The sequence below is a fragment of the Microcebus murinus genome, chromosome 4 (assembly GCF_040939455.1).
Source record: "Microcebus murinus isolate Inina chromosome 4, M.murinus_Inina_mat1.0, whole genome shotgun sequence".
Lineage (NCBI taxonomy): Eukaryota > Metazoa > Chordata > Mammalia > Primates > Cheirogaleidae > Microcebus > Microcebus murinus.
In genome coordinates this window covers 11,176,541-11,191,022 of record NC_134107.1, presented here as the reverse complement: position 1 = coordinate 11,191,022, position 14,482 = coordinate 11,176,541, and the positions used below count along the sequence as shown (strand labels likewise).

Sequence of the window (14,482 nt, the reverse complement as noted above, 5' to 3'; positions counted from 1 at the left end):
AAAAAGGAAAAAAGAAAGAATTCTTCAACAGATAGGCCAGCTCTTCCAGGGGAAGGAGGGAATCATAAATCAGAGTGTGAGAACGAGGATTTTTATCTGTGAGTCAACCGCAGTGGCATTGTTTATCTATGATAGGTGTTCAGTAAGCGAGAGTTGGATGAAAGAATGAAGAAATGAGCATGTCTGAGAATAAACTGTGTGGTGTGGGGCAAGTGCAAGGGAATATGAAAGTTCCAGAATTACAAGTATACAGTGATACCATTTATTTAAAGCTAAAAAAACGCGAGTCATTGATTTATATTGTTTCTGGAGTGAAAGTGTCAGAACCAGTATTTCGGTGACAGCACTAGCCTGAGGAAGGGTTAACCTGGGGAGGGAGGTGGGAGAATGGGGCAGGAAGGCCAGCAGGGAGCCTCAACTGTCTCTGTGACATTTCATTGCTTAAAAAGTGTTATGCTCAAATATGTCAAAATGTTTAGATCTGTTAAAGCGAGAGGTATGAGTATATATACATACATACATATACTGTATAATAGTTTTTTTTATGTATGTTTGAAACAGTTTGTAATTTTTAAAAAGTGTTTTTAAGTGTCAGGGATTTGGAGACAGGCTCAGGGTCAAGTCTTTGCCAATTACTAGCTGTGTTTGGACAAGTTACTTCCTTTCTCATCAGTAACTGGCCCTCTTGGGATGTCATGTCCCAGTCACCTGTACTGAACACTCCATTAAATGAACCTTGAGAAACAGCTTGCCAATTTTTTCTTTTCTAAAAACAAAAGCTTTATGGGTTGCTTTATTCTGGAATTTAAGTGTCTGGGGTTAAAATTCCATTTGCTCTCCGCCAACACACTTGTACAAAGTTTAAAGTTTTGGTTTACACCTGGATATAATCTGTAGGTTTGGAATTCCTTTGGAATTTTACAAGGGACGATTTAATTTACAGTCTATGTAGACGGTCCCTTAGACACTCACGGGGTATGTGACTGATTACTCTTTGTTCTTTGAAAGAGTTCAGGTCTGCTCTCTGGAGAATGTTGAAAGGTACTTTTAGAAGCAGTATTTATTTGTTTTATAGTTCTGAGACAGACTGAAAAGCAGAATCCAGAATTTGTGGCAAATTTGGGTCCAGTGAGGTTAATGTATTTACCTCCTTAAAACCTCCTTTGTGAACACTATTCATGGTTCCTCTATGGTAGCCACCGAGGCCTGAGGCCCGTGTGACTGCCCAAGGAGCCGCTGACACGCTGGGAGGAAGCTGCACCCCTGGAAGCTCCAGCTGTAGGGAGCCCACAGACCTAGGGCCGGCAGGAGACGCCAGACAGGGCACCGGGAAGGATCTGAGTCAGAGAGTGGAAGAGGCCAAGTATAAAAATTAGGAGTTCTGAGTTGGTGATGAGCCCTGAAGTGTCCAGCTGTGACCTCCTTCGCTATCCCCAAATCTATTTTTCTTTTTCTATCCGCCCTCCTCTCAGTCCAGATGCTGGGAGTTAGCTTGGCCTTTCCAGGATCATCACGTTGACCAGGCACCGTCCTGTGCACTCTACCTGCTCCATGTGGCTCAGGCTAGAACCACAGCCTCAAAGGGGCCTTTGTTAGAAACTAGTTAAAAGGCCCCCCTGAGTAGAAGCAGCTCCCAGGTACAGCACTTGCCTAACAAACACCGTTGGTGAGAAGAGTTGTCTTTTCTTCTTGGCTCATCTGGGGCACAGGTGGCATTTGTCCACCAAGCCCCTCCTGCTACAGCTAAGTGAAGATTGCCCTGGGATGGGCTGGGGCCCTGCTCAAATCTGTCACCTCCTCTCCACTGCCCCCACTGCCACTGCCTGGTGTGGACTGCCCTAACAGAGGCCTGGGTCTTGCTCTCTCTCATCTCCCTCCCTCCCTAGTGTTCTCCCAGCTCCTTCCAGAATGGTCTGCAAAGTTCTGGGCATTGCCCAGTATCTTCAGGACAAATTCAGATTCTTCATGTGGCACCTAACCCTCTTGTCCCTGCTGATTTCCACCTCCTCCTCTGCTTTTGCCACCTGAAACCCTCCTTCACCTGGAGCTTCCCTGGCCTCTGCCGGAAAAGCCCTGGCTGCCTTTTCCTCCTGGCCTTTCAAGACTTGGCTCAAGCAATGCCTGACCTAGGCAGTCTTCCCAGCCTGGGGGGCCCTTCCCTGGGCTTCCCGTGCCTGATTGCAGTCCACGCTGGCTACCCACTGGCCCTGGGGGTACTGGTGTCTACAGCTTACCATAATTTCATTGGCAAATGAAAATCTTTTACTTTATTTTATTATTTTATTAAAACAATTTTTATTATTATTATTTTTTGAGACAGAGTCTTGCTTTGTTGCCCAGGCTAGAGTGAGTGCCGTGGCATCAGCCTAGCTCATAGCAACCTCAAACTCCTGGGCTCAAGCAATCCTGCTGCCCCAGCCTCCCAAGTAGCTGGGACTACAGGCATGCGCCACCATGCCCGGCTAATTTTTTCTATATATATCTTAGTTGGCCAATTAATTTCTATTTATAGTAGAGACAGGGTCTCGCTCTTGCTCAGGCTGGTTTCGAACTCCTGACCTGGAGCAATCCACCTGCCTCGGCCTCCCAGAGTACTAGGATTACAGGCATGAGCCACCGAGCCCGGCCTTTATTTTAAAATTAAATGATAAAAACAAACTTTAAGGGTCAAGGAAAATGTGTTAATTTTTCTTAACTGAAAAATTAGTTTGTAGGGCCCATGAAAAACTATTTAAACTTCTTCTTTTTTTTTTAATAGAGTAAGACACTCAGGAAGGCAAAAGTACCTAGGGCCCAAGAAAGTTAGAATGTGGCCCTGAGCGCCCCAACTTTTCCCTCCCCTCGGGGCGGGGTGGAGGGTGGACTGCCCTACTGTGCTTTCTCATATTTAAGCCCTTGCAGCCCTAGCAAGTGCTAGGGACCCTGCGGTGCTCAGTCTGTGCTTTCTGAACAAGGGGATAAATGAATAAGCAAATGAATGGCCTTGGGCCAGGGTCTTAACTCTGAGTCCCCATTTCTTCTGGACAGCAACGTTCCAGCTCCACAGGGCTGCTGAGGGTCAAGTGGTGAGTGGGCCAATGCTCAGGAGCTGCAGAGGCTGGAGCTCCCTCCCGAGGCTGAGCAGGACGTGGGTGAGGAGGGGACTGGCCAGATGTTGCTAAAAATGGCTCCAGGTGGCTTTGATCATTTTCTTTCTGTAAGAAACAAAATTTATTCACATACAGTGCTGGAAGGACAGACCCCCAAAGTGTCTCACAGTGGCCAGCCGTGAGCAGGGGTTCCCTGTGTAATTAGCAGCAAAACTAGAATGAAGTACAAGGCCTTTGGTCCCCAGAGGAGCAGTCTTCTTTCATTTTGGCATTTTTTGTTTTTTGGTTTTGTTTTGTTTAAACCGTAGCAGTATGTGAAGGCCAGGTCTGTGTCTTATGTTCCCCTTTGTGCTCCTGGGCCCGGCACAAGGGAAGGGCACAATGAATGAAGGGATGCCCACTTCATGGCCCCCTGTGGCACTCCAGCAGCAGCAGGGCCCGCTCCCAAGCTCCCAAGCAGGTGCGGGGAAGCGCAGCTGCCCAAGAGCAGGCCCGCAGCCAGAGAGCAGAGCTGCGGGGCAGTTCTCCCACGGGGATGTCTCCCGCAGGGCATCGTGCGGGCTGAGGAAGACACGACGCGGGACAGCTCCGTGACAGAGCCCTCGAGGCACTTAAGAAATCTTAGTTCTTGGCCCCTCCTCGCGAACATTTCGGGGGACTGGTTTCCTGTGTTCCCAGTAATGTTTCGCATGGCTCCCGAAGGGCTGGAACGGCTTCCTTCTCACGAGCGGTGGGTGCCTGTCAAGTCGCGCACAGTATCGCCTCGTCCGTCCCGTTCTCCGCTGTGTGCCCGGCCTCTAAAAGCATGCGGCACACAGTGGGTGGCGGCGGGGCGAGCGGATGCGTCTGTCAGCGGAGACGGCTGGGTGCCTCCCCAGCGACGAGAACAAAACCCACTGCTAGATAATAGGGCCCTGGGCGGCCTCCCGCACCCTGTAATTTGGATCTCCAGGAATCGCCTTTGTTGTGGGCGACCAACCACAGGCAACGCGAGCACCTGCTCCTCCAGCCCGTCCTCGCAGAAGGACCCAGGCCGCGGCGCCCCGGCTCCTCTCCGGGTCCCTTCTCTCTGCTTCCCGGAGCTAGGGGTCCAGAGGCGCCCCGGGCTCGCAGCCAGGGTCCGCCCGGCGCTTCCCGGCCGTGGCATCGCGCGTCCCCAGGTGCCCGATACCCCGCCCGGGGCCAGCATTCTTCGCCTCCCCGGGCCGGGCGCGGGGTCTGGGCTGCGTCCAGGGCCTCGTCAGGCCCCCCAGGCCTGCGGGGACAGGAGCCTGAGTCACGGCCGCGCGCGCCCTCAGCTCCCGGCTTCCATCCTGGGGCCAACTCCGCCCCGCAGGGTCGGGCCGTGGCGCAGCCGGCTCTCCGCCGGTCTACGCGCGCCCCTCTCCTCTCCCGGCCCGCGTCGCTGCGGCCGCCGCCCCCAGCCCTGGCCGGCTCCGAGCAGCCTCGCCCGCCCGCCCCTCCCAAGAGAAGCCCGGGCTCCCAGCGGTCCCGGGCGGCTCCGCGGGAGGGGGCGCGGCCGCCCCCGCGGCTCCACCCTCTCGGCGGGCCGCGGCCATCTGGGGCCCCCGCCAGTCGCGTCCGCTCTGGGGCCCGCGCAGAGCTCGCTGGCCGCTCGCGCGGGAGCAGGCGGCCCTGGGCAGGACCCGGCCTCCCACCGGCGCTCCCTGCCAGCGCGGGTGCGGGGAGCCCGGCGCTGCGATGCCCCGAGGGGGCGGTGGCCGCGAGCGGAGCCCGAGTGGAAGCGCGTCGCGGCGGACGCGGGCGCCCCTCGCCACCGCGGTGACCCTTCGGGAGCGGGGACCGGAGCCCCGGGGGCGGCGGCGCAGGCCCGCGAGGGCGGCGAGGTTCGCGCTCCGAGCGTCCGGAGCGGGCGCCGGCTGCTGAGCCTCGGCTGGGCTCGTCGCCTCCCGCCTCTCCCCCCAGCCCCCCGCGAGCTGGCAGGAGGAAATAGCGCGCGGCCCCTTTAAATTTACCCAGGAGCCCTTAAAGGAGCCCCAGGGGCCCCAGACAGGAATCCCCACCCCGGTCCAGCCCGCGCCGCCGAGCGAGCAGCCTGCCGTCCGTGCGGCCGGCCGCCCGGTGCATGCGCCCCGCGCCCCGGGGCCCCGCGCACCGAGCGCCCCGCGCGGGCCGCCGCCGGCCCCGCGGCCCCGCGCCCCGCCGCCCCGGGGCCCCGCTCCGCAGCAGCGCATGGAGCCCGGCGGGGACCACCGGAGCCGGAGCGGCGGCGGCAGGGGCGGCCCCGGGCCAGCAGTGGCCTCGGCACGGGGCCGACGGCTGCCGCCCGCCGGGTCTAGCGGCGGCGCGGAGCCCGACGAGGACGAAGGCGGTAAGCGCTGGGGCCGGCGGCCCGGCGGGGGCCCGGCGTGGGGGAGGGGAGGGCTGCGGCTCGGGGCCCCTCTCCGCCGCCGAACAAAGGGGGGGACGCGGGCAGGGCGGCCGGGGGCGCCACCTGGCGGGCGCGGGGCGCCGCTGCAGGGCCAGCAGGGGAGCTCCCCGCCCAGCTCGCGGGGTCGGCCGGGGGCCCGGGCGGCTCGCCTACGGCTCAGCGCCGAGCGGCAGCCGGCGGCGCCCCGCCTTGGGGGCCCCGAGGGGCGAGGCGCCGCGGGGCTCGGGGCCGGCGGACCTGCAGCCCCCGCCCCTTGCTCTTTCAGACTCCCAGGTGGTCTCCCTTATCCCGCTGTCCCTGCAAAGTCGGCCCAGACCCTGGGTCCCCTTCGGGTGCTTTTCCCCAGGGGGCTCCGCTCCGCTGGGCTCGGAACTCCGGTGTTCGAACGGGCTGCCGCGCTCGGCTCGGCCTTGCTGGAGACAGGCACCCCTTTCCTTCCCCGCGTTCTCCTGGGAAAGCGCACAGCTCGCGCCTCGGGCCCATCCCCGCCTTTCCCCACCGCGCGCAGTGTTTAGAGGGCTGGGTTCGCTCACAAAGGCAGACTGCCCCTCCTGCCCGGGCGTTATCTCTTCCCTTCTTTTCTGGAAAAAGAAATTTTTTTCTTTTTTTTTTTTTTTGCCCTAATTTGTCAGCTGTAGCGGAACCATCCTCGTTAGCTCTGGAAGGAGTCTGTTTCCCTGCTGCAGGGTCAACGCCTTCAGACCCGGGAAGGTTCCCGTCCAGGTTCGGGAGACTCTGCCCTAATCTCTGGGCTCCCCTCCCCTGCCCTCCCCTCGCAGAAACTCCCCAGCCCCTTTTGTTTTTAAAGAACCTCAGCTCCTCCCCCTTTTTTCGGCTCTTAAAGGGCCAAGCCACCTTAGACTAGCCTGGCTGGGGCGCTGGAAGGATGCTTAGAGACCAGCTAGCTATCCAGCGCCTTTGCAGACAAAGAAGCTCAGGCCCACCGGGCGGACATGACCTATCAAAGGTCACAGAGCAAGTTAACAGTGAAGCAAGGACTCGAACCCATATCTGTGCTTCTGAAGCCAGTAGATTCTACGGATCTACTTAAAAAACTAAAAACTAAAACAAACAATCCTCCCCCCAACAGTGACAAGAGCCCTTTCTGATCCTGTCTTTTGTTTCTCTAACCCCGGGATTCTCCACTGGGGGAAAGACCAGGACCCACCCGTACAGCCTCTGTGCCCATGAGGAGATCATTTTCTAAATAAAAAAGGGTCAGAACTGCAGGGAGGGCAGGGGACTGCTCCGGGTGTCTGTTTGGCAAAGGGAACGCCACTGGCTTAGTGGGGCCTCTCCAGTGCCTCCCTTCTGATTGCTGGGCAGTGGCCGGCACCCTGCCAGAGCAAAAAATAAATCCCCAGAAAGACTTAATGGGCTCCAGTGGGTGGTGGCCACTCCCTGCTGCAGTGTCACCAGTAGCCACTCTGGTGGGCCTCCTGCCATCCGCTTTCAGGGTCATTGGCTCCCCCAGACTCTGGGGAAGTCTAGGTCTAAGAAGCTCCTTTCCCTGGAGGTGTTGACAGCTTTGTCTTGGGGAGCCCTCCGGTGGGGAAGCCTAATGACAGTGCTCAGCCCATCCCTAAAACGGCACTCTCAGGAGGCTGTGTTTGAGGCATTACTGGAGAAAGGGAAAAGACCTCTGGGTGGGGCCCTCCTGGCTGGGGCCCCAGGCGGGTGGGCCCTGCCTGCGTGCAGCCCTGGATGCAGACAGATGCCCCCTTTGTTCCTCTCGGCCCCCTGCCTGCTCCGCTCTGCCTGCTGCTGCTCTCCTGGCTTCATCCCTACAGCTCGCGTCCAAAAAGGGCACCTTACAGAGCTGGCTGCCTCCTTGGCTCTCACTTTATTTTTTAAAAAGTCAGCTAGTTCACACAGTGCCCTGCATCCTTTTGTTCTCTTAAAGGGTCCTTGCTCTTCGTAAAGGGCCAATGTTTTGACTCCCTGCTTCTCCTCATCCCTTTTCCTGCCCCTGTACACCTCCAACCCCACCTCTGTTTCTCAGGCTTCAAAATCAAAGCCCTGATTGCTTTCCTTGGAAATCAGAGATTGAAAACTGTCTCTCTTTCCCCTTCTTCAGGGCAAGATCTTCAGCTGGAAGGGGGTGCCTTGGGGTCCTGGGGGAGTGCCCCCCTGCCCTCCTCTAGGGCCAGGGGACCAGCATCTTCAGGCAGGAAATACTCAGACCACTGTGAGGCCCGGGCCTCGAGACCTGGAAAGAGCCGCATCCCTGGCCGTGACCACCGGCGCTACTACCATGACCACTGGCGGCTGGAGTACCTGATGGACTTCAACCCTGCGAGGCATGGCATGGTGTGCATGGTGTGCGGCAGCTCCCTGGCCACCCTCAAGCTCAGCACCATCAAGCGGCACATCCGCCAAAAGCACCCCTACTCCCTGCATTGGAGTCCCCGGGAGAAAGAAGTCATCAGCAACAGCTGGGATGCCCACCTGGGGCTGGGGGCCTGTGGAGAGGCTGAGGGCCTGGGGGTCCAGGGGGCTGAGGAGGAGGAGGAGGAAGAGGAAGAAGAGGAGGAGGAGGGGGCCAGCCTCCCAGCTTGCCCGCCCAAGGGCCCAGGTAATGCAGGTCATGGAGAGGCAGGGGCCCAGGTGGCCAGTGGGGCCCCATGGGGACAGCTTCTGTGCCATCTAGCTGGTCTTCTGGAGCAGGTTACTGCTCCTTCTCTGGGTGGGGTCTGTTCATTGCCCTTATTGTACAATAGTGAGGGAGGACAGTGGGGTGAGGGACCTCCAGTGTCCGTAGCAGCATTGACATTCTGTGGTCTGTGAAGGATCAAGGAGAGTGGAGGTTGGGGGACAGGCCGGGAAAGGGCCAGGAGTGGGGAGGCCAGGCCGGGTCGGTGAAGGCCCGGGAGGGGGCTGGAAAGGTGCAGCTGATGAGTCCGGGGCAGGGGTCAGATTCTGGTTCTGGGGGAGGAGTGGATGGGGTTAGTGTGTGCCCGGGGATTTAGGGAGCTGCAGGCAAAGAATGAGGGCAGAGTAAGAGTAAGGGCAGAGGTTAGGCCTGGGGCCTCAGAGTCTGAGAACCAAGTGAGGGAGAGGCTTATGGTGGACCTGGCCGTGGTGGGGGGTCCCTGAGAGGGCCGGTGTCTCAGTTCCTTCCCTCCAACCCTTTCAGGCAAAGCCCCAGCTGGTGGGGGCTGCCGGCGCCAGCGGCGAGGGGGCCCAGTGGCACCCCGGGCTCGGCGTCTGCGCCTCTCAGCTTCCCGGAGGGCCGGGGGCAGCAGGGGGCTGGGGGCCCGGCGCCTGGAGAGGAGGCTGAAGGAGTCCCTGCAGAACTGGTTCCGGGCAGAGTGTCTCATGGACTATGACCCGCGGGGGAACCGGCTGGTGTGCATGGCCTGTGGCCGGGCACTGCCCAGCCTGCACCTGGACGACATCCGTGCCCACGTGCTGGAGGTGCACCCCAGCTCTCTGGGGCTCAGCGGCCCCCAGCGCAGTGCCCTGCTGCAGGCCTGGGGTGGCCAGCCTGCGGCACTGTCTGAGCTCACCCAGTCCCCAGCAGGTGCGAGGCCCATCCCAGTCTGAGACCCTCATGTTAGGGCTGCACAGTGGGGTCTGTGGCCAAAATGGGGAGGCAGGAACCTCTAGCTGAGGGCTGAAGGCCAGGAACTCACCCCCATCCCTGCTACACACACACATACGCACGCACGCACGCACGCACGGGCCTCTAGCTTGGTGCTGGGGTGAGGAGCAAGGATGGACCCCTCTGCGTGGGTAAGGGCAGCCCAGCCAGCGGGCTGAGCCCTTCTTCCTCACCCCTTCCCCAACAGACGACGACCTCGTCCCCCAGGACCTGACCAGAAAGAGCCGGGACTCGGCCCCCGCTGCTGGAGCCCCCTCCTCTCAGGATCTCAGCCCCCCAGACGTAAAGGAAGAGGCTGGCTGGGTCCCTGAGAGGCCGGGGCCGGCAGAGGAGGAGGAGCTGGAGGAGGGCGAGGGCGAGAGGGTGGGGGTCCCGGGCGGGTCGCCACGGGGCCGAGACCACCGCCGCCACTACCAGGAGCGTTGGCGGCTGGAGTACCTCATGGAGCTGGACGGCGGCCGGCGCGGCCTGGTGTGCATGGTGTGCGGGGGCGCGCTGGCCTCGCTCAAGATGAGCACCATCAAGCGGCACATCCGCCGGCGCCACCCGGGCTCCACCCGCCTCAGCGGGCCGGTCAAGGCCCGCATCGCCCAGGAGTGGAGCGAGAAGGCCGCCCACCTGCTGGCCCTGGGGCTGCCCTGCCCCGCTTCCCCCCGGGGCCCTGCCGCCCCCGGCACAGCTGCGGCCTCCGAGGAGGGGGGAGGGGACGAGGAGGAGCCAGAGGAGGAGTGGTGGGGTGAGCTGGTGCGGCCAGAGCAGGTGGAGAGGGAGAGCGGGCAGGGCTCCCAGCCAGGCAGCGAGAGAGGGTTGGGCGCTGCCAGCGTCGAAGGGAGACTGGGGGTACGGGCCGGAGGGCAGAGGTGGGGGGTCATGGAGGTGGGACGCGGGTCCCGGCCTGCTTCCCCCAACCAGCTCCAGCGCCGCCCTTTGTCCCCTCCAGGCGACGTCCCGCTCTCCCCTGGGGCTCCGTTGGAGCCGGCCGCCGAGGAAGAGGAGGACGACGACGACAGTCAGGAGGCCGGGGGACTCGTGTTGCCGCTGCCGCCGCCGCCGCCTCCCCCGCCGCCGCCGCCCCGCAGCCGGGAGCAGCGACGGAACTACCAGCCGCGCTGGCGGGGCGAGTACCTGATGGACTACGACGGCAGCCGGCGCGGCCTGGTGTGCATGGTGTGCGGGGGCGCGCTGGCCACGCTCAAGGTGAGCACCATCAAGCGGCACATCCTGCAGGTGCACCCCTTCTCCATGGACTTCACGCCCGAGGAGCGCCAGACCATCCTGGAGGCCTACGAGGAGGCGGCGCTGCGCTGCTACGGCCACGAGGGCTTCGGGCCGCCCGCCCCGGCCCCGCGCGACGGCGGCGCGGACTTAAAGCCGGGCGCCGTGTGCCGGGCGTAGCGGGCGGCGGCGGCCTGGCCCGCCGAGGGAGCCCTCGCGCCGGTGCGGGCGCTTCCCGCGGCCCCGCCCTGCCGCGCCCCCCGCTGGCCGGGCCGCGCGGAGGCCGGGCGCTCCTGCTCCGCGCCGCCGAGTCCCCTGGTGGGCGCTTGTCGCCGGGGCGCCGCGGGGAGCGCGCTGGCCCCCGGGCGCCAAGCCCCGGCCCTCCGCACCCAGGGCCCCACGTTTCCCGAGAAGCCAAAGCGGCCTCCACGCGGTAGCACCGAGCGCTCCTCGCCGGGCGGGCGCGGGAGCCGCCAGTCAGTATTAAGGCCGCAGGAGGGGCCTGGGGAGGGCGGGACGGACACGCCGGCCCTCGCCCTGGCCGGGGCCCGCTCCTCTGCAGCCTTGCACGCCCGCGGGCTCGGCTTCCGGCTCGGGCTGCTGGCTGGCCGCCCTGCCTGGTTGGGGCTCGCGGCCTCCCGGAGGCCCCGGCCGCGGGCGGGCCGGCAGCGGGGCGGGCGGGGTAGCGCGCCCGGCCGGGCTCCTGGCCCGCGGCCCCGCCGCCCCCCGGACGGAGATCGCAGAAAGGGATTTGCACTTTTTTCCTCCGCTCCTCCTGCCCTGAGGGCCTCCGCTCACCCCACGCTCAGATCGGGCGCTCCGGTCCAGCGCCAGGTCCGTCCGAGCCCGGGGCACTGGCGGTCCCGGCCGGGGCGCTCTGTTCCCGCCCCTCCCCGTCCCCCGTTGTCCGTGGGGGACGCGCCACCCGTTCTCAGTCCCCAGGGCCCGGGGCCGGGCCTCGGCCTCCCTTGCTCTTCCCCGCGGCAACGCCAGGCCCTGTGAGGCGGGGAAGGGGCCCGCGATCTCCCAGGCAGGTCCGAGAGGGATGTGTAGATTCATTCTCCTGTGGAGAACAGCTGGCCCTGAGATCAGGCCCTTTTTTGCTCTTTGTATTTTATTTGGAAACTGTATTTAATGCTTTTATATGAAAGGGGGCGGGGCGGGAAGAGCTGACCCTATCACCCTATGTGCAAATGTCTTATTTATTATGCGTGTGTCAGAGATAAGCTGTGAGGTGGTGGAGGAGGGACCTGAAGGAAGGAGCCAGGGCAGAGGCGGGGCGAAGCACCTCAACAGGCAGTGCTAGTGTGACTCGCAGCCCTGCCTCTCTGGGAACCGGTATCTTCACAAAGCAAGGCCACCGCAGACACAGTTCCCTCCGTCCTAAAATCAGGGTGGGGAGGTCAGCGGGTAGAACTTGTTGGGTCTGGAGGGGAGAGACTCTGGCAGCTGGGGCCAGCGGCTGCCTCAGTAGGTGGGAAAGCACAGGGCAAAGCGGAAGCCCCGCTTCTCACCCCTGCTCCACAGGCCAGAGCCCAAGGTTCAAGTGCCTCAGGCCCAGTCCCCTTGACTCTTCCTGTTTGGGAGTTGGATTTTATACTACGGATTTTATAGCATTTTTATATAATTCAAGATTGTCAGAGTTGGAAGGGACCCTGGAGATCACTAGTACCACCCCCATCCCCATAGGTAAAATGAAGCCCAGAAACTGAAATTATCACACAGCCAGGTGGGAACAGAACGAGAACTAGAATACAAATGCCAACTCCCAATTCAGTGTTCTTTGCACTACACCACCTCCCAATCTCTGGTAAGTTATTAAAACTTCTTTCCCTGATAAGTGTGCCAAGGGTCGACATGTGCTGGGCAGTGCAGGCCACCCCGGTGCAGGTGTACTTCCTGGGGGTGGCAAAGAACTGCCACTTGCTTGGGATGAGTATGCTGAGCTGTGCAGGGCAGCTCTTGGTGTAGGCCTGGGCTGCAAGGTGCAGGCAAGAGCCTTCCCCTCCCCAGTGAGAACTCCAGAAGTGGGGCTAACTATGCTTGGCCCAAGGCCTCCCCACAGGGCACTGTTGGCTTTGTGTTTTTGTTGTTGAGGCCACTAGGGATTCAGGAAGAGCCTGAATGGGTTGTCAGTTGATGGAAAAGTGAACGCCAGTGAGTTTGGACCTCCAGAAGTTCTGAGACAGTATTAAAAGCTTGAAAACAGGGATTTTGGGTGGCACCAGGCTGGGTACTGCCATTCTTTTACTTTCCTTCACGCATATTGTTTTCAGATCCAGAATGAGTATTCTTTTTCTACTCTGCCCGCTCAAAAACAGTAGGCAAATTGGGGCGGCCAATTTTAATCACCCAAGCCCATTGCCGAAGTTCAGGTAAGGCAGGGCAGAGAGCAGGTTAGGAATGGTTTTTCCCCATCTGTAGGCAGGGAGAGGCCTTAGGAGGACAGAGTGGATGTCTTCACTGAGACAGCCAAGCACATCAGTGGTCCTCAAAGTGTGGCCCCCAGACCAGCAGCAGCACCTTAGGAATGTGCTAGAAATGTAGTGGCCCCACCAGACATCAGAAACTTGGGTGGGACTGAGCCATCCGGCCTGATAAATGCGCCAGCGCATCAGTCCCCTGATGCAGCTGAAGTTCTGAGCACCAGTGATCCAAGATGTGCTGCTGTAGTGTTTCTTACTTTGAAGCTATGGCCTCACTGGTTAGAAGTCGGGGGTTAGTTGGGGTCCTCATCCCTAGGTATGCCTCCTTGCCTTGGGATTCTGACGTGAACAGGTGAAGTTTCTTCATGATTTTTTTTGTTGTTAATGGTATGCTTGCTATTAAGGCCAATATGTAAATGTTACTCTGAATACATATTTATATACCATGTTACTTAGCGACATTATTCAAACATTTGTATGCATATTTGTGAAATTTGCATCAGTCATTTAAAGAATATTTCAGCCTAAGAGGTATGCTGAATAAAATTTTAAAAGCCAGCTTAAGGGTCACAGCAGCCTTAGTTTAGGGGAAGAGCTAATCAGAGATGACTGAGTTCTTTCAGCAAAGACTTGATGTATTTGGTTCCCATTTTCCATGGTGACTGACTCCCAATTTAAATGCATCGTGGCTGTGTGTGATTTATAGGCTGCTTCATATTGCAGGCAGGGGACATTCCCAGGCTGGTGTAAACCGGGACAACAGGCTCCTCTGGCCCCTTCCACTCCTAATCTTTCTTCCTAAGGTCACCTCTTAGAGGTCTTATTTTCTTTCAGAAATCAAATGAACAGCTGTGCTCTACTATAGAAATTCTACAATCTTGCGAATCCATACCAGTATCAACCATTAGTTGCTTTTTAAAGCCCCCAAAGTGAAGTGAGGATGGGGGGAGTGGAAGCCTTGTTTGGATTTTACTTTACCCAAACTGTGTATAAAGAATAAAGTTAGCAGAATGACACCACAGTTGTCGTGTTTTTTTTTTTTTATTAATACCACATTGACTTGCAGTTTTACAGGAACCAAGATTCAAGCTCCTTAGGTGCTACTGTATTTTATATTGCACGCACAGACACGCACACAGTTTCATTAGTAATTGTTTCATCTATAGGTTATTCTTAAAAACAACAACAACAACAAAAAAAACTGCCTGCCTGCGTGGCACAAAGATCTCTTCAATTATTTAAACACAGCAGCAACAAAAGAAAAGAGCTAGACACGGAGGCTTCCAGTGCAGAAAGAGATCCTTTGGAGGGGAAGCCCAAAAAGACGATCAGTGCATTGACTTCCTGGGAGAGCGAAGGATGACACTGGAGAATGCATTTCCTACTACATTAAATCAGTTAAAAAATATTCAAAAGGAAAGAGGGCTAAGAAAATAAAGTAGAGTAAGGCAAAGGTACCTTTTACCCATCCAAATGCCTAAGAAATTAAAAAAAAAAAAAAAAAGTGGAAAGCTTTTTTTTCCACTACTTTCTACAGCTGCAGTACTTTGGGCCCTTAATTTCACCAGTGCATGTCCCTCTGGATGATCATGACCGAGTTACACCTGAATGAGCTCACAAATGACTTTTTTTTCAAGTTTGCCACATTTTCATGTTGAAGGGGAGGAAGAAACTTAACCTCAAATGGGAATCAAAGCTTTCCAATTGCCCTCCACCTGATGTCAGTGTGAGCTGTTCTCTTGCCTTTTAATTGTAC

General features: G+C 58.8%; 1 protein-coding gene across 1 annotated transcript; it reads left to right on the top strand.

Moving 5' to 3' along the window:
- Positions 1–5,282: 5,282 nt before the first annotated feature.
- ZFTA (zinc finger translocation associated) lies at positions 5,283–13,742 on the top strand. The gene is made up of 5 exons (XM_012777852.2): positions 5,283–5,421; positions 7,559–8,056; positions 8,618–9,004; positions 9,273–9,821; positions 10,026–13,742. The coding sequence occupies exons 1-5, from the start codon at positions 5,283–5,285 to the stop codon at positions 10,478–10,480; spliced, it is 2,028 nt and encodes a 675-aa protein (XP_012633306.1). The 3' UTR covers positions 10,481–13,742.
- Positions 13,743–14,482: the final 740 nt, after the last annotated feature.